The 26,003-nt window shown below is 46.1% G+C and overlaps 1 protein-coding gene across 2 annotated transcripts in view; it reads left to right on the forward strand.

Moving 5' to 3' along the window:
- The window catches only part of CHD7 (chromodomain helicase DNA binding protein 7), a 136,492-nt gene that overhangs the window by 23,606 nt on the left and 86,883 nt on the right, over positions 1-26,003 (forward strand). Inside the window, exons 2-3 of one of the 2 annotated variants that reach the window (XM_073679339.1) lie at positions 3,718-5,527; positions 24,290-24,400. In XM_073679339.1, coding sequence (XP_073535440.1) covers positions 3,884-5,527; positions 24,290-24,400 — 1,755 coding nt within the window. In that variant the 5' untranslated portion in view covers positions 3,718-3,883. The remainder of the gene's footprint in view (positions 1-3,717; positions 5,528-24,289; positions 24,401-26,003) is intronic. The other variant, XM_073679340.1, reaches the window with a different exon arrangement.

Genomic DNA, 26,003 nt, shown 5'->3' on the forward strand with positions numbered 1-26,003 from the left:
GCCTAAACACCAGAGTTCAACATGGTGAAATCTAGGGATTGAGTTTTTAGGACTTTAAAAAAAAACAAACAAAAAAACACACTACATTTTGCTAATTTTAAAGAGATTTTCCCTTTTTTTTTTTTTTTTTTTTAAACTAATTCATCGTGGCTTTATTAAATAATAAAATGTATCCGTTATTTACCCTCCCCAGGTCCAGTGCGCTGTCTCTGCCGCTGCTCTGGACATTGTGTCTAGACTTCAGCAGTGGTGTCAACAGCGCTGCAGCCAATCGCTGAACTCAGAGACTTTGTTGCTATATTTATTTAAACCCTGCAAGGTATATTCCCGCCTTTTTTTTTTTTTTTTTTTTTTTTTCTTTTTTAAAAAACCCTTAAAAACTCTCCTTATACAGCCCTATGACGGCTCCTTCTTTTTCACTGGTGTTTGCTGCCTTGTGTGCCTGAAGCCTACTATGCAGGTCTGATCAAAAAAAAAAAAAAAAGCCTGGCCCGCGACCTAGCCTGGTTCTGGAGCAGTGAGTGCAGGTTGGAGGATTTTTCCTTGCCCCCCCCCCACCACACAGTCTGTATTGGACGCCCACTTGTTGGACCCTCCAGTGGCCGCTATGTGCACAAGTGTGATTGACAAGGGATCACTGGCTGAGTAGTGGCTGTATAATGACTGCTCCTCTCCGCCCTCCTCCCATCATCCTCTATGGAGCAGGATCCAGTCTGTGCTGCTGACCGATAATATCGGCCTACGGACGTGCTGCATCTGATAACCCAAGGATCAGCAAGGACGTTGCCTCTATCAGAGCAGGATCTATAAAAACTGTCTGTGTACACAAAATGTCGGAGATTAGAAGAACCCTGTACCCACAGGGCTGTCTGCGGCTGTTCTCTCCTTTTATAAGTGCAGTTATTGCTGCATTTGAACTCTAAGGCCATGTACACATGTTGCAGTTTGCTGTGTTTTTTTTTTTTTTGCAGCGTTTTTTTTAAATTAAAAGCTGATTTTTTTTTTTAATTTTTGCAGTACCAGTACGTTGTTACATCTGTGTTTTTTTTTTTTTTTTTTTTTTTTCTTCATGGATAACCTGTTCCCATTATAATCTATGGTGCTGTACACCTGTCCTTGTTTTCACACTGTCCGTGCAAAAAGCAGACATGTCAGTTTTTTTGTTTTTTTTACGACAGCGCGTATAACTAGGGCCAATACAAGTCTATGGGTCAGTGAATAATGTGTACAGTCCATAGATGACATCGTTGTACAGTCTGTTTGCTGTCCGTGTTTGACAAAGTTTCTCTTATATTTTGCAATGTTATTTATCTTTCATTTGGGGGGGGGAGGGGTGGGAATAATAATTTTTGCTATGCCAGATAGACTCCTGGTAAGACCGTACACAGATTTAACAACCGTCTGAATTTAGCTTAAGGTGAGTGAGTGAGTTTTTGTGTATGTATGTTATAAATATTTTTTATTTTTTTTATACTTGATGGTGAAAAATGTAGTAAAAACGCTGAAAGAATTTTCCGCATCTAAAAGAACAAACAACTCCCACGAATTTACAATAAACCTCTCAATGTGAGAAGGAGAAACCTTCGTAATTTTTGATTCTGCTTTAAAGTGCTGCATATTTTTCCGCCCGACAAAAAAAAAAAAAAAAAAAAAAAAAAAAAGATGGATTAAATGCATCAAAAAACTGAATTTGGGTCTCGTGCTCCATTGAGATTCTGTTATAATTAACGATTTTACTAATATTCTCTTTTTCCTGGTGACACGTGTATAGGATGAGCTCCCTTTGACCAATGTGGTAGGTGGGATGGCCAGGCTTCTTTATGTAACGTGGTCATACTGATGTCATTCATAGGGATTGTGGTTGATGGGTAGGAGGCGCAGGTAAGAAATGCTGGAGAATTATATATGTACCTAGTTTAGCCCTGGGAGTTCGAGCTGTGAACTCTATTGGTCTATTGATGGGCAATAAAAGACTTTTCTATGTCAACGAGCCATGGAATATGACACCTACAGATTGGTGTGTAGTGTGGATCTAGAGCCTTATGACCATCTATGGACAAACTGGGGCTGCTGGGAGTTGTAGTTCAGTCATATAGAGGGTCGGAGACTTTGTCGGGTATGCATTACATTGTGCACTACACAAATACAGTTTGGTTCTCTTCTTCATATTGTTCTTACACTTTTTTCATAACTGCATGATAGCTGCCATCAGATTGTCAAAAAGGCTGGACTATTATAGTATCTTTTGTATGATACCTACTGCAGAACAAGGGAAATGGCGATGGGGGGGCCTCCCCGGGAAATGACAACTCAGATGTGAACAGACCCTTACGTTGCACTTTGTGCGCAGCCAGATTACATTTGCAGAAGTATTGTAAGACCTTGCTCAATCCCTCATACACATGCGCTTATACTTCTATAAGGCTTTTATTACGTGACCCAAATCATGGCGTTCCTTGAAAGGGTCCTCCTGGTGACTGCTCCATCTTAAGGCATGGTTCAGTGCTGTGGTAATTTAGGCCGTGAAGGGGTTAATCGCCCGACGCCTGTGCAGCCATCTGTGACGTAGCCTATTTCTGGGGAAAGTTTCGGAGGAGTTATGAATCCAGCTACTTGTTCCCATTGCGTACCGCAGAAGCACCGGCCCACGACCATTAATGCTTGGAAAGAAAAATAAGATTATGTGTTGGATTCGTCGTGACAAATTCCTAGCGTGGCTCGGATGCCTCAATACACTTTTGTTCGCTTCGGTTGCGGAATTAATCCTTTACTTTGCATTTCTTTTTCAATAAATGGAGTGGATTTCTCGGCTGTAGTAGTAATAGCTGGTAAGGGCGACCTGGGGCTGGTGGTCTAGTTCCAGCATCTGCACAGAACAGGTTACAAGCACGAAGCGTCTGGGGAATGTAGCCCTTGTTATGATGGGGGGTAGTCATACCCAAAATACTAAGAAATGGCACTGAGATGTCTTGTTGGCCGCGAGCCGTGTTTTGCAGCAGTGTCCTCCTTGGTAGCCTAATCAGCCTTCCCCTAATTCCATCTTGTAGGATCACCCTGGGTAACCGCACCATGAATCCAATCATTCAGGCAATTTGACCTTGAGCGGAGGTGCTAGCAGTCGTGGATTTGCGGTTGCTGTTGGAGGTACAGTCCACACACACCACATGGTTTGTAGGAGATGCAGGACAGTATTGCACTATATACGGCACGCGGGCGGGGGTGGGGAGAAAAGCCTTGCACACATCTTGTTTGAAATGTATTTTCGGCTGCTTTTAGAGGGTCACTTTCTACCTTCTGGTGTTTGTTAAATGGACTAGCGGATTCTGCTAACTTTAGCTTATCACAGCCCTGGATGCTGCTGCTTGCTCATCTGATTACACTCCTCGGGGGAATAAGGTTAAGGACACTGTTGGTAACTAGAGCATTTTCAGGGCTTTAGTTTAGCAGATGGGATGCTTGGCTGTATCCATACATCTGTCCGCCTGCTGTGGCAGCTGATGCTACGGCTGCATTTTGTTCTTTTGTTCTGTTCCACCCAATAAATGAATGCGGCACAGCGTTGGTGTCTGTAAGTTTTAGAACTTTTTTTTTTCGCCCTTATTGTCCATTTGAAAGGTCCCATTCATAGATGGATGATCTGTTTTTCACAACTTTTTTTTAAAATCTATTAAGTTTTTATAAAAAAAATTAACAGTTTATTTTTTCTTCTTTTCATAGGGACAGACCCCGTCCGCCTGACACCGCATGGTCCGAAAGAATTAAGACAATATGGAATGACATGAAAGAGATTAACTAAGGATTAACGGCTCTGAGGACTAACACCTCTGAGAGGTGAAGCACAATCTCGCGCTCGCGGCTCTAAAGAGCTGTGTGCAGAAGCAAAATGGCAGATCCTGGCATGATGAGTTTATTTGGGGAAGATGGTAATATGTTCAGCGAAGGGTTGGAGGGCCTGGGTGAATGTGGATATCCTGAAAATGCTGTCAACTCCATGGCTCCACAGATGCCATTGGATCAGGGTTTTGCTTCTCTACAGTCTCCGCTCCACCATAATCCCAGTAGTCAAAACCAAGCAAAGCTGACCCACTTTGATCATTATAACCAGTATGAGCCCCAGAAAATGCACATGATGGACCAGCCTAACAGAATGATGGCTAACACTCCTGGAAATGGGATTGCTTCTCCACATTCGCAGTATCACAACACATCGGTTTCTCAGGTCCCCCATGGTGGTGGCCAAATGGGAGTGTATCCTGGTATGCAGAATGAAAGACACGCGCCGTCATTTGTAGACAGTGGTTCCATGTGGGGACCCAGGGCAGTGCAGGTGTCTGATCAGATAAGACCACCTTACCAGCAGCCACAATCACAGCAGCAACAACCCACACCTTCCGGACCTCAGGGTCCCCCTCACCCTCAACATGTTCAACAAATGGGTAACTACATGGTTCGAGGAGATTTCTCAATGCAACCGCATGGTCCACTACAGTCACAAAGGATGAACCAGTTTTCTCAAGGACAAGATGGTCTTAATCAAGGAAATCCCTTCCTTGGGGCTGCAGGACCTGGTCATATGTCTCATGTACCCCAGCAAAATCCCAACATGGGGCCCTCACTACGTCACTCGGTCCAGCAGTTTCATCACCATCCCCCCACTACTCTCCATGGAGAATCTGTTGCTCACAGTCCTAGGTTTTCTCCTAATACTCCTCAGCAGGGTGCAGTTAGGCCACAGTCCCTTAATTTTAATTCTAGAAACCAGACTGTACCTTCACCTACGTTAAACAACTCAGGGCAGTATTCCCGCTATCCTTATAGTAACCTTAATCAGGGATTAGTTAATAATACAGGGATGAATCAGAATTTAGGCCTTACTAACAACACTCCAATGTCTCCGTCTGTACCTAGATACCCAAATGCTGTGGGGTTTCCGTCAAACAATAGTCCAGGGCTGATGCACCAGCAACCAATTCATCCTAGTGGCTCACTTAACCAAATGAACACACAAACTATGCATCCTTCACAGCCTCAGGGAACCTATGCGTCTCCACCTCCCATGTCACCCTTGAAAGCAATGAGCAATCCAGCAGGCACCCCTCCGCCGCAAGTTAGGCCTGGCAGCGCAGGGATACCTATGGATGTTGGAAGTTACCCAAATATGCCCCATCCTCCAAGTCACCAGCCCCCTGGCAGCATGGGTATGGGACAAAGGAACATGGGTCCCAGAAACATGCCACAGGGTCAGACATTCATAGGTATGTCCTCAACACCAAGGGAGATGGGTGGGCATATGAGACCAAATGGCTGTCCTGGAGTTAGCCATGCGGATCCACAGGCAATACAAGAACGGATGATGTCTGGCCAGCAGCATCCCGCTCATCAATCTTTTCAGCAGCAAATGGCAAACTGTCAGCCTCATCCAGCTATGCACCATCAGTCTTCACCGCCGTCACATTCTCATCACCAACCATGGACTTCGCTTCACCAGTCACCTCAGAGTACCCCCCAGAAAGTGCCTGTCCATCAGGTAAGTGTGCGGCACGCTGCATGCACAACACTATGTACTTCTAATGTTTTGTTCTTTTTTTTCTTTCCCCCTTGTCTCGTTCTTGCCGGTACTTGTGGCTTTCACCAAGCTTGTGAACTTCCTGCTCTGCACCTTACTCTGATTTTTAAGAGGGGACAGAGCCGTATGCAACAACAGGAAGCTCTATCCGTAGCGTCTGCTTATGACACCGCTGCAGATTCTTGGCAGTCGTCAAATAACTTTCTTTTTGCAATATATTACCACTTGCTATTTCAGTTTTGTATTCTTCAGGTAAACAAATATACATACCGGTCTGTGTGTGTGTTTTATATATTTTTTTGTTCAATTAATGGAAAAGAACATTTTTGATGACGGTAATTAATGAAATCTAACTATTTGTATGGTTTATTAATGCAATGGGCTTGCAGGGTTAATACCCGATCCATACCATTACCTTGTCTAATAAACAGTAAATGAAAAACAGAAGATGCCTGTTCCTTCAGCAGATTGATGGAAAAACTATATGACTGCATTTACAATCTGATAGGGGTTGTCCCCAAAATCCCATAGTCCTGAATTGTACTGAAAATGTAGCGCCCACACAGCCCCAAGAAGGTGGAAGGTGGGGTGGGCAGGAATGTTTATGGGTCTGGGATAACGTTTATAAAATGAACACGCTTATGGGAATGGACGGGGGTAAGTGTGTAATCCTGGACATTTTCTGTTAAAGGGTTTCTCCACCGCTGCTCACTTCAGCGTGGCACTAACAACATTGTGTTAAGTGCTTACAAGAAAGCTGGTATGGTTGATGGGTATCGTGCCCCTGTCTTGCTCACTAGGATAGGAGGCGTTCATGATGCTTTTCAACCATGAACGAAACCCTGGAGCCGCTTGTTAATGCCGAACAGTTTAATTTCTTAAAGTGAATCTGACAGCTGATTCATGCTGCCCGAACCATGGCACGCATGCATCAGACACTGGCTGTCTGATCTCAGTTAAGTATATTTGACTCAAACACTGCTGTCAGGTTCCCTTTAAATCCAAACAACGCTTTTGTAAAAAACAGTCGAAGAGGATAGGCTGTATCTATTCAATATGGTGCTTGAATGGGTTGTCTAGTTAAAAAAAAAAAAAAAAAAAAGTGATCACTTGTCCACAGCATAGGTCATAACTAGTTGATTAAGGGGGTGAGTGGGGAGTCCCGACTGCTGGAACCTGCGCCAATCAGAAAAGCTGAGATCTTATCCCGTTGAAATGGATCTGCAGTGTGCATGCATGTCCGCTGCTTCATTCATTCCCTATTGAGCTGCCAAGCGCTGTGCCACAGAGAATGGAGCAGCGGCCAGCCGTCTAATCTGCCACTCCATTTTGTAATGGGATAAAAGTTCCACTGTTAGTGATAAATATTCCCTGTTCGGACTATGGGCGCGAGTCCCAGCGGTGGAACACCTACCGAATTGGCAAGTTATCACCTATCCTGTAGATCAGTGATAACTTGTTTTAACCTTTTGAAAAAGTGGATGGAGTTTACAATAAAGTGTGGCACCCAACCGATTTACTTTAATATATACCAGTAAACTTGCATGCATTATGGCTGAAATGTACACGGACAGTCCAAAGAATTTGACACTTTTATTTAGATGTACACCTTTTATAGGGAACCGGTCACCATGAAAATGCAGTCCAATCTGATGGCCTCATGTGATAGTGCTGGGGGTGCCGAGAAGATTGATATGTAGTTTTGTGAGATAAGATTCAGTATAACCTGTGTTTTCCTCTTTTACACCTCTGCTCTTTCTGGGATTATTGGTCCAGTGGGCAGTCCATCTCTGTATACACACTTATACAAAGAAAGCTGTCAGTCACTGATAGGACCGCCCACTGGACCAATCAGTGACTGACAGCTTTCTTTGTATAAGTGTGTATACAGAGATCGGACCGCCCACTGGACTGATAATCCCAGGAGGAGCAGAGGTGTAAATGATGAAAACACAGGATATACTTAATCTTATCTCACAAAACTATATATCAATCTGCTCAGATCACACTGCTTTATATCACGGTGCCTGCAGATTGGACGGCATTTCATGCTGACAGGTTCCCTTTAAATGAAACTAGTTCAGCGTTTGGGTGCAAGGCTGGAATATAGAATGTGAGCATCCACATTGGGCTGCGTTCCCACAATGCGCTTTTGGTGAGTTTCTTGCGCTGCGTATTTTCGAAAAAAGCAAGTGACCTATTTTACTTAATGGGTGTCAAAATGGTGCAAATAATCTGCAACTTCTAAAGCTCATGGTGGGAACGTAGCTGTTATAGATTTCCTGCATGTAGTTGTGTGGGGTCTTGTCCATGGCTACTGTCTTGTAAGTTGTGCAGTCGCAGCCTGTAGTACATAAGCTTCTATCACTGGTATTGTCTCTTATTGGGTTTTTGAGTTTCTCTTTTCTAGAAGTGTAAATTATGGGGTGATGAAACCAGTCTTGAGTGCTTCCTACGGCCAGACTAGTGGTGGTCATCCCCTGTATCTTCATGCAGAAGGTGGCACAAATTCACAAGCGAGCCACTCTGAAGAATTTTCCATAAACCGGAACCTACATTTTGTGCCATGTTGGATAATAAGCTCTTATCTCTTATCTGCTCTCACACTTTGTTTGTAAATAGCAAAGTTTTAGCAAACTGCTACTAAGCCGTTGTCTCTTTATTTTTAGCTGCGTTTCCCATTCATATTATCTTGGGATAAGGCCTCAGGAAATTCCAGACATTTTTATGTGACGGAAAGAAAGCGGATTCTTTTTTTTATTTTTCAATGAGAAATTCTTATTTTTCTTGCAGCGGTTACAGCTGTCATTTTATCAAGAGCAAAGGTAGTTGCGTGTCTGCTCCATTGTGAGAGGCTACATTTTTGGGGCAAGCTCGGCTTCTGTATCATGGACAGAGAGGTTTAATGAAGACTAGTCAAATCCCTGGTGGCCAGCGTGCCACCTTCTTTGCTACCCACACCTGATGTTTTGGTTGTGTTCTGAAAAATAGTCAATATCTCTTCCTATGAAATGTTTTTACAGGTCTGCTACGTAAAGGCCCCCGCAGACAGGCAGACTTTTGCTCATAAGTTAGCACCTATGGATGGTGAATAGTTGCTTGTGGTGCTCCTGACAATGGACAGTTTCTGCTGTCAAAAATCGACAATTAGCCGAGGGACAAGTTTTTTTGCTCGTGCTTCAGAGTTATTTTTTGTCTCTTTGTCTGCTAACCCCTTAGTGACTGGACCAATTTATTTAAATCTGACCAGTGTCACTTTATAAAGTAATAACTCTGGAATGCTTCAACGTATCCCATTGATTTTGAGATTGATGATTTCATGATACTTTATTATAATGGTAAATTTAGGTTGATATTTTTTATAACAACATATCAGAAATTTGGCAAAAAATGTTTTAAAAATTGCAATTTCAAACCTTGAATGACTATCGCTTTAATCCCAATAGTCATACGACACAAAAACATTAATAAATAACATTTCCCTCATGTCTGCTTTACATCACCATCAAATTGTAAAGTGTTGGTTTATTTTGTTAGAATTTTAGAAGGTTTAAAAACGTAGCAATAATTTTTGATTTTTTTTTTTTTTTTTCTTCATGGAAATGTACAAAACTTATTCTTATACGGGCCTGTTCAGTTTTGAAGTGATTTTGGGGGTCCTACATGTTGGAAACCATCCCAAAGTGATACCATTTTAAAAACCGCACCCCTCAACGTATTTAAAATTGCTTTCAGGTAGTTCATTAACCATTCGGGTTCTTTTCAGGAAGTAATGGAAAGTGGCATGAAAAGACTGAAAAAGTTTATTTTTACCACAAAGTTCTGTACAGGCCGCTATAGCCGGAAGACTAAGGCCGTTATTTGGCCATGAACTGCCATGGCAAACATCAGGACCACCCACTCAAGATCTCAGGGTGCTGATGAGGTTAAAGAGGGAGCCCCCACACTGTTAACTATTTAGATTCTGTAGTCACTATTGACAGCAGAATCTAAGGGGGTTAAATGTTCATAGTCGGTGCCAACACGGATTGTGGCTGATGCAGCAAGTTGTCAGCTATAGTGTACAGGTGACAGCTACAGGATTGTCACCTGTCGGGGAATGCTAGTCTCTTATATCACAGGTCAGTAAAAAGATGTCTAGTGGTCAATAAGGAGCTGATGTAAATGGACCATTATGCAGAACATGATTTCCCACTGTGCGCACTGCCCATGTGTAACACAATGGGCAGTTTCCCTATGTACAGTTAGTACATTTTCTTGGGGAATCTTAAATAATTAGAGCATCTCAAATGCCCTACAGTTCTCTGTAAACTATTCCTTATTTATTTTTTTATGTTAAGAACTTTTTGTTTCCCTGCTTTGCTTAATAAGATCAGATTAGGTTAACTTCCTACAGTGCGTTTTTAGTGAGTTTAGTGCTGTGCAAAAAAACGTAGTGTCTTAAAGTTCCAACAAAGTGGATGAGGTTTATAGAATTTTTTAATTTTTTTAATGCTGTCAATCCGTAACGTGTCATTTTCTCTTGTGATTACGCTGAATTTTATGTGCAGATTTTCCCCATAGAATTGCAATAGATGTGAAAAGTCCACAGTAAAAAACACAAGTTTTTAGTGCTTTTCTGCTGCGGAAACGCATGATATTCACACAGGACTGGCTTTGACAACTTTTTTTGATACAAACACCAGGAAGTATAAAAAAAAAAATAAAGCAGGTTTATGTAAAACATAGCAAAAAGATGAAAAATGCTTTTAAAAAAAAAAGCACGAAAAAACTGCAAATCTAATTTACCTAATAAGTGCAGAACATCACTCATTGTGGGAACGTAACCTTAATTCTTCTCCCCAATAATCCTACTCCTATAAGGAGCCTTCTGTCTGGTCTCGGATGTCTCTCCGTGTTCTGTAAATTACAGAATAAAGTATCGGTAAGGCTATGTGCCCACGTTGCATTTATGAAGCAGAAAATTTCTGCTTCATTTCTGCAAGTCCTCTCCCGGAAAAACGCATGCGGAATTCCGCACGCGTTTATCGCACATTTTTCGCGCGTTTATCACGCGTTTTCCACATGCGGAATTGCCTTGCGTTTTTTATGCATTGGACAAAGGCAATTCTGCATGCGGAAACGCAAAATTAAATGACATGCTGCGGATTTTTGAACGCAGCATAAACGCTGCGGAAAAATCCGCAGCATGGGCATTGACATTGCGGAATGCCATTGGGGACCATGGGGTGCGGATATACATGCGTTTTTCAAGCGTTTACGCTGTGGAAATTCCGCAGCATATACGCTTGAAAAATGCTACGTGGGCACACAGCCTAACAGGAGGAATGCATCTTCCGCATGTGAATCTCTGATTATGGCCGACTAAGGTAAAGGTGATGACAAGTGGCGAGCTTTCCAGTCTGCTCGGGTCTAACCCTTGGATCCTAAGATGCTCTCTGCACACATTGCCGCTCATTGAGCTTCTGGAATAAACTATTTGTTTTTCCAAGTACATAAATTGCTACTTGATGCTAAGACTTTTCTGAGCCTTTTTTTCCCTTGCCTCCAAACCACAGTGTTCCCAGTGATGAAACCCTGGACAGAGTAAATAAAACCGTCCACTTTTTCTCCCGTGGTAAGGAAATGCTTCAGGTGGCCAGCAAACACAAGGTATTTCTGTGAAGTTGCAGGAAATCTTCTGCTTCTTTTCCAGGGAGGAGGGGGATCTCTGTGCTTTGCTGGGAGACTTGCCCAGACTTCTAAGAGCGGAGAGAGGGGGCTACTTCTTCTTTTTATATCTTTTTAACAGACGCTCTGACATCTGTTTTATGTCTAGCAGTTGATCACCATTATTTCTGCTGTAAAATGTCAGTGCAAAGGAGTCTCATTCAGCACAATGTATTGCAGCTCTTCTCCAACCCACTGGGCCCCGGGTTGTGCGTCTGAGGCCACTTCCCTGCTTGTCGCTGAAACCTCTTTGGAGTAATCAATCTCTGGGAAAATATCAAAATTTGGTGTCTTTGAGGGGGTAACGGAGATTAAAATTAGGGTTTGCTCTTTTTTTTTCTGTTTTTCCTGAAACTGTACCACTCTTGTTTGTATTGACTTTTTACCCTGTTAACTTAAATGTGGCTTCGCTGCAATTCCAGATGCATTCTGTAAGCAAGAGGGGCGCTATTTCTGGACTTTTTATTAATCTTCACCAATCCATTTAGTCTTCAAGGAGCTGAAATGATGCTCATATACATTAGCTGCAAAGCAACCAAACCGATCCGGTCAGCTGAAAATCAATGGAGGTGATCTGACTCTTCAATGGTGTCAAGGGAAAGAAGAATCAGACATGTTGAATTTCAGCATGCCCAATCCTAGATTATTATGGGAAATAAGTTGCCATCACAGGTGTCTGGTAGCTGCTAAGTCCCTTACATGCTTGTATTCTCATTTTGGGTATCTGTATGGAGGTGGTGTAGAGGAATAACCTTTTTAAGACTTATGGACCCTTTTGGATCACTTTACAGTTAAGTTCTGTTGAGATTGCCTCCATGTTTTAGCTCAAAGGGGTATCAGTTTCTTCATGGGTGCACCGCCTCCAGCCCCAGTTTCCCGTTTTTGGAGGGAGTGGTGTGCTCCTGAGGATTAATAAACTGCATGATTACGTTACTGGTCTGATCTGTGGGCTCTCAGGCTGCCAAATAGGATCAGCGCAGGGGCACTGAGGCTGGTCTGATCAAGTGATCCAGCCAGCTTCCCAACAGCAAAGCAGGCACTAAAGCAGAGTGTCTGCTGGTAGGGAGCGCCTGCCTACCTAGGGAACCCACCACTCTGACTCTGCACTTGACATGAATTTGCTACTGCCCCTTTAACCACAGAACATAGGATGCACTAATTAATTTTTTTTTCTTTTACAGAGGTTTTTCTATTGACTTAAAATATGACACATCCATACTGCATGTGACGCGCCCCATGGGCCAGTGCTGTAGTGCGGCGCGCGTGCGCGCGGGGAATACCCGGAGCCGGATCCGATGGGGGTAGTAGTCTTCGTGTGGCGGTGACCCGGTCCGTGCCCAGGGTGGGCAAACTAAGTGGCAGTTATTGATATGATGGTATTAGTGTCCGACTACGCCACCCGTTGAATGCGGCTATGAAGCCGCCGCTGCAGGGCAGTCCGCTGAGGCCGGTGGTACGGATGTGCAGCGTGGATGGTATAACCCCCAACGGGAGGGGTATGGCCTCAGGGCAGAGGATGTGAATGATGTTGGGAGAGATGGTGCGGATGTCCCAGCACTAATGGTGCGACAAGGAATCACTGAGACTTGCAATTGCAGTTTTCAATGCTTTACTCACAGTTCTTTATCAGGTCCCTTGTGCACAGTTAGGACCACCCGAGCCGTGCTGCGTCCACCAGGTGCGGGACTCGGCCAACTCCCAGGCAGTTCCAGAGCGTGGTCCTGAGCTCCCCTCTCTTCCTTTCTACTGGCCGTCCCCACCAGGGATCCACCTTTGTCCAGCTCCCTCGGGCCTTCTAGTGGTGAAACCTTTCCCGGTTTTCCTGACCCTATATGGTATGCCTTCCTGGTAGATATGGCGAGGGGTCGCGCCAAAACTTGTCCACGACCTCCGGTTCCTGGCTAAGGATGATTGGCCTCCACCAGTTTGGGATCCGGCACCCTGTTCTGCCAACCCTTCACCCGTTATTCTGTGGGATCTTAGGGTTCCCTCTTTTCTTGCGTCTCTGGGCCTTTCCTGGTGTTTCTGTTCCTTCTTCCTCTTCTCTCTCTCTCCGCTTCAGGCCTCCACTCCAGGCCTGGCTCTGGAGCTGGGCCCAGACTGAGCCACAGCTCCCTGTCAGCCCTCTCTGGCTGAGCTCCTCTCTGCACAGAACAGAACCCTGAACTAAGATGGTGCCCACCTATATACTCCCTCTGACACCCGAGCCCAGGTGACTAGCAGCCAATGGGCTCCTACCTATGCCCAGAGTCCCTCCCCTATCTGCTCCTACACCACTAGGATGTTCCCCCCCCCCCCCCCCCCCCCCCCACTCCAGCCAGGGACAGAAGCTGTCGTACCTGCACATCTATCTGGTGGGAGTACCGTTGGTCTGTCCCCCGGAAATGGGGTGAGTGTGGTGCATGCAGCTAACTGAGCCCAGTTCCACACTCCATCCTTACCCGGGAGTGGAATACCACACCTCTGGTTCGAGGTGCAATGCCCCTGTAGCAGCCGAGTCCTCGGGGTGCTACATTCCCCCCTGGTAAACCACAGCATGTCCTCGGGCTGGAAAAGAGCAAAAGCAAATTAAAACATACAAAAATTTTAAAGTGTACACTCACATGTAAGACATATCAACTTTCAATCATCCCTTTATGGGAGGTACTTTTCTCTTTTAACGTTACAGGTATAAAACATTACGGAAACATCAGACTTTCTTCACATACTTATAAAATACCATTAACTCTTTTAGTATCATATAAAACTTTTTCATATAAAACATTCTTGACCAACACGTTCTTGATCTCTGGCCACCGTGCAACTTGTGACCAGGTAAAGTGCAACAGTCTCTAGCTCTAAAGTAGAAACGCAGTTCTTCTATAAAACCAGTAGGGGGCGCCTCAAGAAGCGCAACTATTTACAGGGTGGCCGCTCTCAGTCCTCGGCCAGTGGGAATAGGGGAATGGCTGCTCACAGTCCTCAGCCTGGTAAGGGATTAAGGGCACACTGGTAACAGTTCACACAAGCACCAACTTTACGATAGTTCTTGTACCCCGACGAGTAACTATATACAGTCCTTCTTTACCACTCTCTAATAATGGTGTCCTCTTCGTGCTCCTTCCTGAGGGTAGTCTTCAGACCCGTCCGGGTCCTCTTGGTCTTCCTCATACTGCATCTCCTCCTCAGTCAGCCGGTGTACGTGAAGGGCGTACGGTCCTTTAGCACACTGATGCCGGGTGAAGGTGACCTCATCACCCAGGTAGAGGTCACGTCCGCGGTGTCCCTCCGGCAGGTGGCTCTCGACATCCCTGCGGGTGACAAAGACGTCGCCGGGGGTTCGGTGATCCCGGATAAAGCCCCAGCCATGCTCCAACTGGAACTTTATTACGGTCCCGTTGGCGCGGGGACCGTGGGCCGTACGGGGGTTTTGTCGGGCCCGGCGTTTCTGCTCCGCGCTTTGGACCTGCAGCTGTTCCTCGCGGATCCTCCTCTCTCGCCGCTCTCTCCCAAAGACCTCTAGCTGTTGACGGCAGCACTCCTCACGCCGGGCTGCGGCCGCCCGGGTCTCCTTGGTGAACCCCATGAGGTCCTCACCGGTCGGATCCCATGCGAATTGGGCGTCCTCCAACGGGAGCAGGACAAGTTCGACGGGCGCCGGAGCCGGGATCAGAGGCTCACACAGGGGCCGTTCCCTCCGGAGTCGGGGGTTGACGTACTCCGGTGGCCACACGAAGGGCAGCCCGTCCGGGCTGGTATGTTGTGCAAACAGATCTGCGCCCAGGGGTGGCACTGTGGAGGTTGAGGGCGCCGTAGGGGCGGCAGCGCCCGGGGGTACTCGGCCTTGCGTCCAGGCCGGAGGCATCCTATCTGGGTCCAAGTATGGCACCTTCCGGGAGGAAGGCGCTGTGGGGGCCGCGGCGCCCGGAGGTACTCGGCCTTGCGACCAGGCCGGTGGCACCGTGGAGGTAGAGGGCGCTGTGGAGACCGCGGCGCCCGGAGGCACTCGGCCTTGCGACCAGGCCGGGGGCATTTCCTGTTTTGCCGCGCTCCGGGTCAAGGGGCGTGGCGCGGAAGGGGGAGTGTCTGCGGCTCCGGCCGCTTGAGGCCTAGTTGGGAGCAGTGGCGGTGCGGCAACGGGCGCGGTGAGTGGGACTTCGGGCTCTGCGACGGGGAGCTGGGGCAGGCTTACGGCTACTGGGCTCGGGGTGATGACGTCCCCATTACCTGCTTCCATCCCTGCGGCTCCCTCCGCGGCGTCGTCTCCGGCCTTCGTCCCTCCTGCACCATCCTCAGGGGCAGACATGCTCCACGTTGCGGGTGGCGTCCTCTGCTGGCGGGTTCCAGCCTGCTGGGCCATCTCCCTTCTCCATTCGGCCAGTGCTTCCTGTTGTACTCGGGCCATCTTCCGGGCCAAGGCCTCCAGCGTGGTCTGTGCACGCTCCCGATCTCTGGGGAGCTGTGCCAGGATCTCCACCAGGCCTTCTGGGGTGGCGGCCTGCAGCAGGCCCCGGACCACGGGGTCGGTACCGCTTGTCTCTTCCTCCATCCCCGGGTGCGATCTGTCCAGACTCCTCCAGGCTGCACCTATCTTCTCCGTTTTATTCTCTATCCGCCCCCCTTGGGAGTGGTCCCGGGGCAACTTAGTGACAGTCAGTTTCAGGGGCAGACCCCCCACTTTGATGGACATTTCCATGGTGGTAGTCTCGGCTGGTGGGGGCGGTCCCCTCCTTTGGCGCCACTCTGGGGCCATGCCCATGATGGGAGGTGGTCTCTTGCCACTCTCTGGCACGCCCACAATGGCGTCCGCTCTGCCAGGGTGGGAAACTGTCCAAGATGGCGGGAATCGTCCACTGATGGCGGGAAACTTCGCTGATGGCGGGCAAAGGCTGCAGATGGCGGGCAAACGGCGGGAAACGACTCCGGACGGCGTCCGATGGCGGGAACCCTCTGGAATTGGCGGGGGACTCCTTTTTGAGGTAAATGTGAACTTTTCTTCAGGCACGCAGTACCCGGTGGTTGCGGGCACGTAATCCTGCCGACTACGCCAAAGTTGACGCGCCCCCTGGGCCAGTGCTGTAGTGCGGCGCGCGTGCGCGCGGGGAATACCCGGAGCCGGATCCGATGGGGGTAGGAGTCTTCGTGTGGCGGTGACCCGGTCCGTGCCCAGGGTGGTCAAACTAAGTGGCAGTTATTGATATGATGGTATTAGTGTCCGACTACGCCACCCGTTGAATGCGGCTATGAAGCCGCCGCTGCAGGGCAGTCCGCTGAGGCCGGTGGTACGGATGTGCAGCGTGGATGGTATAACCCCCAACGGAAGGGGTATGGCCTCAGGGCAGAGGATGTGAATGATGTTGGGAGAGATGGTGCGGATGTCCCAGCACTAATGGTGCGACAAGGAATCACGGAGACTTGCAATTGCAGTTTTCAATGCTTTACTCACAGTTCTTTATCAGGTCCCTTGTGCACAGTTAGGACCACCCGAGCCGTGCTGCGTCCACCAGGTGCGGGACTCGGCCAACTCCCAGGCAGTTCCAGAGCGTGGTCCTGAGCTCCCCTCTCTTCCTTTCTACTGGCCGTCCCCACCAGGGATCCACCTTTGTCCAGCTCCCTCGGGCCTTCTAGTGGTGAAACCTTTCCCGGTTTCCCTGACCCTATATGGTATGCCTTCCTGGTAGATATGGCGAGGGGTCGCGCCAAAACTTGTCCACGACCTCCGGTTCCTGGCTAAGGATGATTGGCCTCCACCAGTTTGGGATCCGGCACCCTGTTCTGCCAACCCTTCACCCGTTATTCTGTGGGATCTTAGGGTTCCCTCTTTTCTTGCGTCTCTGGGCCTTTCCTGGTGTTTCTGTTCCTTCTTCCTCTTACTTCTCTCTCTCTCCGCTTCAGGCCTCCACTCCAGGCCTGGCTCTGGAGCTGGGCCCAGACTGAGCCACAGCTCCCTGTCAGCCCTCTCTGGCTGAGCTCCTCTCTGCACAGAACAGAACCCTGAACTAAGATGGTGCCCACCTATATACTCCCTCTGGCACCCGAGCCCAGGTGACTAGCAACCAATGGGCTCCTACCTATGCCCAGAGTCCCTCCCCTATCTGCTCCTACACCACTAGGATGTTCCTCTCCCGCCCCCCCCCCCCCCACTCCAGCCAGGGACAGAAGCTGTCGTACCTGCACATCTATCTGGTGGGAGTACCGTTGGTCTGTCCCCCGGAAATGGGGTGAGTGTGGTGCATGCAGCTAACTGAGCCCAGTTCCACACTCCATCCTTACCCGGGAGTGGAATACCACACCTCTGGTTCGAGGTGCAATACCCCTGTAGCAGCCGAGTCCTCGGGGTGCTACACATGCGTGTATCCCAATTATAGAGCCTCATGCATACATGAGCCTGCTACATGCAGATTAAAAATTAGTCTCCTGGGGTCAAGCAATATCACATTTTTAGGAGATAAAAAAAAACAACCCATTGCTGCTATATGACTATATTAAATCAGCGCTGTTTGCATCCACCAGTGTAGGCTTTAGGCTTCAGTCAGTGTCTGTTTTCACAGAGAAGATGCACATATTATAGTCTATGGAGCTGTTTACATGTCCTTAAAGGGAACCTGACACCTGCTACATGCTGCCCAACCCGTGGGCAATAGGTATCAGACACCGACTGCATGATATCAGCGAGGCAGGGTTAACTCTGAAACGCCACGCAGACTAGTTGGACAGCAGGTCCCTGGTGGCTTTTCCCCTCCCGTTGTCCTGAATTGACAGGTCTTGGGCTATATGTGCACTTAGGCAGAGACTTGTCACACCAGGGCAGCGGGTGGGATGAAGGCGATGGTCCGACTAGGCTTCAGCACAGTCTCTGTTCCCAGTGGCTATTAAAGTATGCCTTTCTCTGTAATACCACAGTGTTTCAGAGTCCAACGTACCTGGCTGTGTACATGCTGCCCACAGATTGAGCAGCATGTGGCAGGTTCACTTTAATGTGCTGTTGATGATATTATCATTTTTTAAATTAATACAATAAGAGATATGTATTAGTATAGTATAGTATAGTATAGTATATTTTTACCTCCCACAGATTATGGCCCTGACACATCAAATCAAACATGAAGTCACTTAGATAAGTAGCGAAATTTGTCTGCTGTTGCTCAAAAATGATGCAACTTTGGTGGAGCCGGGGCGGGATGGAATAAGGGAGGGACGTCACAGCTTGCCTAATTCGTGGCGTACCTGACTGGAGTAAGACTTTGTTGCGAGGCGCACGCACATTTCGGATGCTCCTCGTTCATTATGAAGCATGCTTTTCTTAATAAATCAGGCACCTCTGACTCCGGCACACCCCCTCATTAAGACCATTGAAAGCAATGAGGATCTTGATGAATTAGGGCCCATGTGGCGAGTAATTAAAAAAATCAAAAAAAAATCATGGAAACTTTATTTTTTTTCCTTTTTTCATTTGGCCTGCAAATAACCAGAGAAGCAGATGAGTTTTGGGGGCTGGTTACTCTGCATTGTTTGTGTCCCTCTTCACTTTAAGATTAGAGTTTGGTTAGGAATTGTGGCCAAAATACAACAGCACTGCACATTGCGCAACCAATTTTCCAGTAATTTGATGGCACAAATAGTGCTGCAGACTGTACTGTTATTGCTGTCAAGTATACCAGTATGTGTACTAGAATAGCAAAAATGGCAATGTAAAAGCGGATCTCTCACCAGATTGCACAAGACAAACTGCATACATCCATAACAATGTATCTTCGATCTCTGGCTGTTGTAATTACTGTGAAAATCCTTGTCAGAATGGCTGCATAATCCTTTTTGAAAGCTTAAATCCCCACCCACCATCCCTGAGTGACTGTTCCTCAGTGTCCCTCCTCACTGCTGCTGCTGAGATCACACACTGCTCAGTACAGGCTGCAGCTGTCAGTGACGCTGGTTGTGCTCAGACAGATTACTCTTGGACTAATAAGCTTTTTAGCTGCACTCATAAAATGCTCATTTAATATTGCACAGCCATTCTGTCATGGATTTTCAAAGTTATTACATCAGTCTGATCAGGTCTAAGGCTATGTGCCCACGTTGCGGAAATGAAGCAGATAATTTCTGCTTCATTTCCGCATGTCCTCCCGGAAAAACGCATGCGGAATTCCGCACGCGTTTATTGCGCGCTTATCGCGCGTTTACCACATGCGGAATTGACTTGCGTTTTTAATGCATTGCACAAGGCAATTCCGCTTGCGGAAACGCAAAATTAATGAACATGCTGCGGATTTTTGAACGCAGCATAAACGCTGCGGAAAAATCTGCAGCGTGGGCATAGAACTTGCGGAATCCCCTTGGGGACCATGGGGTGCGGATTACCTAGCGTTTAACAAGCGTTTACGCTGCGGAAATTCCGCAGCGTAAACGCTTGAAAAACGCTACGTGGGCACATAGCCTAAGATCTATTTAATAATGTATACAGTTTGTTCTAAAAATCTGTTGACTGCTCCCCTTTATCTCCACCACGGGGCTGACTTATTGTAAAGTGTCTCTGAGGGTTAATATCACTAGCTCATAATCGTACGCCATCTGCTGCTGATGGGACTGATGTCGCCCATGTTGCTCTTCCAATTCACGGGACCTAGGCAGCAGCCGCACACCATGCTGTATGTTATCATGGCTGGGGGAGTCAGACATTACTGTGGACGTGGCGCTGTCCTCTCATGGAGGACCCTTTCCTTCCCTTCTCGGTATAGATGAGACTTTGGGTCGAGTGTCTCCTGGCACATTATCGGCCTGTGTCCTCCTGGCTCCCGTGTGATATATCATATAAACGCTCGGCATCCTGTGTACAGCATTTCTCCAGCCACGACTCCTTATCTTCCTCATTCTTCTCCATTACACACACATAAGGGACTGTTTGCCCTTGAGCATGAAGACCTCTGGATGATTCCTCGGCTCAGGTACTCTGACTGAGTAATTGGTGCCATTCATTATCTGCTCACCAGGCCGGTTATAGCCAGTTCCCTCCATTAACATAATAATGGGAGTCAACAACTGCATTGTGATTTTGTGGCTGTTGAAGTCACCTGGCCTGTTACCAGAGGTTAAAATGTTGAATGAAGGTGATACAGGGGGGTGGAGACCACCCTTTCTCTGCTGAGGCCTCTGGTGTGAATTCTGATTTCTCTCAGGCCTCTACTGTGACCATCTATACAGATCATCCATCCCCCTATGAAGGGGAGAAGCTGGTGATACAGAAGCCGTCTACACACGGCACATATTAGTAAACCGTGAACCCAAGTTTAAAGTCCGCTGTCATCAGGAAATGACCTATGGTGTAAAGAGGACCTTTCACCAGTTGGATCACGTTAAACTGGTCACACGTTGGAATAGTGGCCGCAGAGCTGAATAAAAGTAGTTTTTATTTCTTAATTTCTACACTCCATTGCGGAGATATTGGCTTGTAAGGTTTAGATGCTAATTTATGATAAAGTCCAACAAGACGTGACCAAAGATTCATCTCTGGGGACGTGTACTTCCTCCCCTGCATAACATTGAACAATCATAAGCAGGAGGCATCATCCAGGGGAAGGGGAAAGGGAAATAAAACACCCCAAGTGGAGGAAGGATGAATATACTTTCTCCTATGAGACCTGTAAAGACAAATATCCGTGATCCCTGCAGCAACTATGTAGAGCACAGCTCAGTGCCATTACAAACACTTCTAACTTTCAGCTCACCGCATTGTAAGGTGGGTACAGCAGAGTTCACAGCGCTGTGAGAGGAGAGCTGCAGTAGGTGTTTCTAATGACTTTCAGCTGTATCTCCCCTCCCACTACACTGACTGCAGTAAGGTGAAAGCTGGAAGTGTTTGTAATTACTCTCTGCTGTACCTGCTCTCCCACACTGGTACTGCTGTGAGATGAAAGATACATGTTTGTATTGATTCAGCCCTGCTATACTGGTAGCTGCAAAGATTCGGGCTCTCATCATTGTCTCTCAGGAGAAGGCATGTTCTTCTGACTTTTTGGGGTTGTGGTATTCACCCCACCCTTCCCATCTTCCCCACTTGCCTCCTGCTTATGATTGGTCAACTTCATGCTGGGGAAGAAATACATGCCCCCAGAGACAATTCTTGTAATGCCTGTTGGACTTATCATAAATTGAAATCTAAACTTTACAAGCAAATCTCTTCGCGACAGAGAGGAGAAATTTAAAAAATGGAAATCTCTGTTTATTTCATCTCTGCAGCCACAATGATGGGCAGTTCAACCTGCTCAATCTGGTGAAAAGTCATCTTTAAGTCAGGTTTTTATGTTTACGTTCTTTAAAACTTTTTGACAATGGATTTTTTTTATATTTTATTCATATTACTATGTTTTTAAAGTGTCAAACTTGGCTCTCATGCAATTTTCACACTAGCCATTGGTTTTTTTTTTTAGATTCTTACTTCCTGTCCTTTTTGGAAGAGTTTTCAGTAGACTACTTATCAAAACCAGGACTACAATGACAGATGAGGATGTTGAGAAAGCATCTGGGGACATGACGTTTGTCTCCTGCGCTTTATCCTGTATGCAATTTATTCAAATAAATGGCGCTTATGGATGAAGTTTTTAATATGGCGTGTGCCGTGAATATCTCTACATGAATGATGTCGCAGCTGACCCTGCTCCCCTCCCTTCACAGTGAACTTTGCACCGGCTCAACAGATAATTTAGAGCAGAAGATCAGGGGTCTGACTGTTTATTTAGGATAACTTTACATGTATTATTTCCTTAAACAAAAAATAAGCTTGAAAAAAAAACAATACCCTAGTGGCCAGTGTGAAAACTGCAAGATTTGTTTTTTTATTTTTAAACAGATTGCGAAAAATTAAAAAATATTGCTAGAGATGATAAAAAATTAAATATATAAAAATAATGCATTTAACACAAAAAATGATTTATATAACAGGTTATTTTCTGCTAATCTGATGCATCTGATACATTCTATAAAGGGAGGTGTTGTCCCCTTTTGAGATAATGTTCTTCCCTGGCTTCAGTTTGTTAAAAAACAAAACAAGAACCAAACATCAGATCGGATTGTACTCTTTTCCCAGAGTCCACTGATAAGTGCTCACCGCTGCTCCCAGTGTCTGGCTGCCGTGCTGTCAACGTAATGTCAGCACCGCATCCAATGCCAATCTGTAGCTCAGCTTTTCTGAAGCTTCGTCTACATAGGCTGACCTGAGGCGTTCAGAGAATGGCCGTCATTGTGACGTTAGCGCTACAGCCAATGCCAGACACCAGGAGCAGCAGAGGCTCGCTGGTGGACTTAGGGAAGGTGAGTACAGTGTGGTATATTTTTTAACAAACTGCGGTTGTGGCTAGACATTATCTGAAAGGGAACAATCCTTGTGACGAAAGCCTTTTTTGTTTAACTTTATTTTGGCTGTGAAAGTGTGAAATTAGTGACAATAAAGGAACTTTTTGTCAATTGGTTTAAATATCTACATTTACTCTTTAAAGGGGTTTTCCCACAAACAAAGTTTATTTTAATCAATAGATCTTGGAATAATAACTTTCACAATTGGATGTGTTTAAAAAAAATGTTCCTGTGCTGAGATAATCTTATAAATGCGCCCCTGCTGTGTACTGTGTAATGGCTGTGTGTGACCGTACAGGGACATGGTCTGATCATACCACAGCTCCTGGGCAGGTGAGGAAGGAAAAGACTATACTGACATTACAGAAGGGGATCACAGCTGCTGCTGCTTTCTGTGAGGTAAAACCTTGCGTGTTTTAAAAACCTGTTTTACCTCAGGCCACAGCCCCGCTATCAGTATTTGGTCGGTATTTTTTCTCAGGAGTGGGAGACAAAACCAGGAGTGGTGATAAATGCAGAACTGGTGCACTTGTTTCTATTACAGTTTTTCTCTGATTGTTCCTCACTAGTGTTGAGCTAGTATGTTCTGTTAACCCTTTCGCAGAGTATGCTCGGGCCGAGCTCCGAGTATTTATAGCTGCTCGGTGATAAGCTTGAATCACTCCCGTGTGCATGATTTGCAACTGTTTGACAGTTTTATTACATGTGAGGAATGTCTATTTCTTACACATTCCTCACAAGTAATAAAGCTGCCAAACAGTTGCAAATCATGCACATGGGAGCGATTCAACCATATCACCGAGCAGCTATAAATACTCGGAGCTCGGCCTGAGCGTACTTGGACAGAACATACTCGCTCAACACTATTCCTCATCTGATTTTGTCTCTCACGCCTCAGAAAAAATACTGACCAAATACTATTACTGGCGCTGTGGCCTCACAGAAAGCATCCGCTGCTGCTCTGTCTGTATAGTTTTGCTTCATCCCCTGCCCAGGAGCTGTGGTATGTGCAGACCATAAACTGGAGCAGCTGTGGATGGTCAGACACAGCCATTACACAGTACACAGCAGGGACACATTTATAAGATTATCTCAGCACAGGAACGTTATTTTTAACACCTCCAATTGTAGAACTTATTTTTATCAGCAAGATCTATTAATTAAAATGTACTTTGTCCTTGAGACAACCCCTTTTAATGCCCATAGCAGCAGTGAAATTGGGGTTTATGCAGCCCTCAGATGCAGCAGCATAAATTGAATGTGATGCCCCTCCTTTGTTTTATAGTGTGGATGGCGAGGACAAGACACTTTTTAGCCCTGTGTATTCTTGTAAGTGATCTTTGCATAGCGGGATTTGCCGGACACTATGGTGTGCATGGGACTGTAACCAGCTCGCTACACAACCGGTGACCAGGCCACCATAGTGCAGAGGAAAAATGGAGAAGCACTATACTAGCGCTGCGTCCCCTTCATGGTTGGGGGGGGGGTATCCTAGTCATATACAATTGCTTTTGGAATACCTCTTTTAATGTTTAAAGTAGTAAAAAAGTCTGATTGTTTTAGCTCACGCTCTACTAAACGGTATACACAAAACCGGTAGGTGCACAGAAGAATTGTGGGAAAGTTGATCTTTAGTGTTAAGGCCTCAACCCTGGGCTGGAATATTGACTATACATCTCTCATTTATAGTCTCCCTACCTGGCGCCCTCCGTTTGCCTACAGCCGCCTCCTCTACACAGATCGGTGTTCCGTTCCTTCTGCTTCCAAGATGGCCGCCGCAATTGCATGGGGAGTCCTGTGGTAAGCCTTCCCTGTGCTATGGGATAGGTAAGGCAGGAAAGGGTATATTCACACATTGCAGATTTCTCTAAAGCCTATTTGCAAAAGAATCTGCAGCAAAATCCACACATTTCACACGTGGATTTGGTGCAGATCTCATCCTTCCCACTGCAAAAGGTAAGATCCGTGTTTTTCTGCACAAAGTATTGACATGCTGCAGACTTTAAATCCACACCTCAGATCAGTGTCTTTCCAAAAGCAACATGTAGACAAGCAGATGAGAATTCAACAACTTTTTATGCTATAGATTTTTTTTCCTTGCAAATCTGCAACGTGTGAACCCAGAGTAAAAGGGAATGTATCTTTATTTGTTTTAAAAATTAAAACCAGGTAATAAAACATATATTTTATTTTCCTAAGTTGTTTTTATTCTTAGAGTGTAGAGTTTTTTTTTTTTTTAATTTTTATTCTGCTTTCTGTGCATTATCTTGCCTGCAATGCTGTTAACATTTATGGAGATGCTTTGCAGTTGGCACCCGGGTCTCATAGGGGATGATAACTTTTCTAGGCGCTGGCTCCATACATACTGCCCATGTACAGGGTTCATTCCTGAACTCTTATGGTAGTTTGTCACTGTGTCATTTGGCCTGGCGTTACTGTAAGCTTGCATGCACCGGTGATTGCATCAGTCACTTTCAGTGTGCTTTTTTTAATGGGGGTTACACGACATCGCGCTAATAAAATTTGCCCTGTAGCCATTGCATTTCCTGCGCCTTGTTGCATCGCCTCCTGTCACTTCTATAGTTCCTACCTATCATTGTATGACCTGTGACGTTAATAAACAGGATATATCCTAATCTATTATCCCGGCCGATACGTTGTTTTTCTCCACCAAGGAAATAAACAAAAAACAATAACATTTTGAGGCCGGTGTTCTCTGCCGAACGCAACAGATCCGTGGGTTTGGGCGAATGTTCAACTAATTAACTTCTCGCTGTGTGGCATGTCCACTTTCTTGGCAGCTCAGAATTTTCACATTCTTCTCGGCTTGCGAACAAATGATTCTTTAAACGTCCGTATGATGCCACCAGCTTTCTTTCCATGGTGGGTCCTGGGGTATATGCCGCTATGTGAGCTTTCTGCACAGTGCACACAGTGGCAGGGAACAGCTCCGTGATAATAGAGCACAATAGCAGGCCGTGATAGGCAAATTAGTACAAACATCCTTTTGAACTGAACATTTCACCTTTCTTCCACCCTTGTTTACTAAAGCACAAAGAACATGAATCACCATTGCATCATAGAGGTGAATAAAGCAGGCAGGCATGTACCTGATCTGCTGCAGCTTGTTTCCCGGAAGATGTTCGTGTCCAGGACATGATCACCATATTGTGTCACACACGGGCCAAATGGCAGATTAGCAAGAACCTCATGAAATCCATGCTTTTATAGAAAAATATATTCATTTTCACAGACTAGTCAATGTTTTAGGACATTGCAACCTTTTTTTTTTTTTTTTTTTTTTAATATTGGACGACTTGCTGTTGGCCATGCCATCGTCAATAAGTTAAGGGTTAACATTAGTGCCCTCAGCTCTTACAGGCGCTGTGACCCCGATCACGGA

This window comes from Phyllobates terribilis, unplaced genomic scaffold (genome assembly GCF_046119375.1).
Source record: "Phyllobates terribilis strain yellow unplaced genomic scaffold, ASM4611937v1 Scaffold_4__5_contigs__length_816908805, whole genome shotgun sequence".
NCBI lineage: Eukaryota > Metazoa > Chordata > Amphibia > Anura > Dendrobatidae > Phyllobates > Phyllobates terribilis.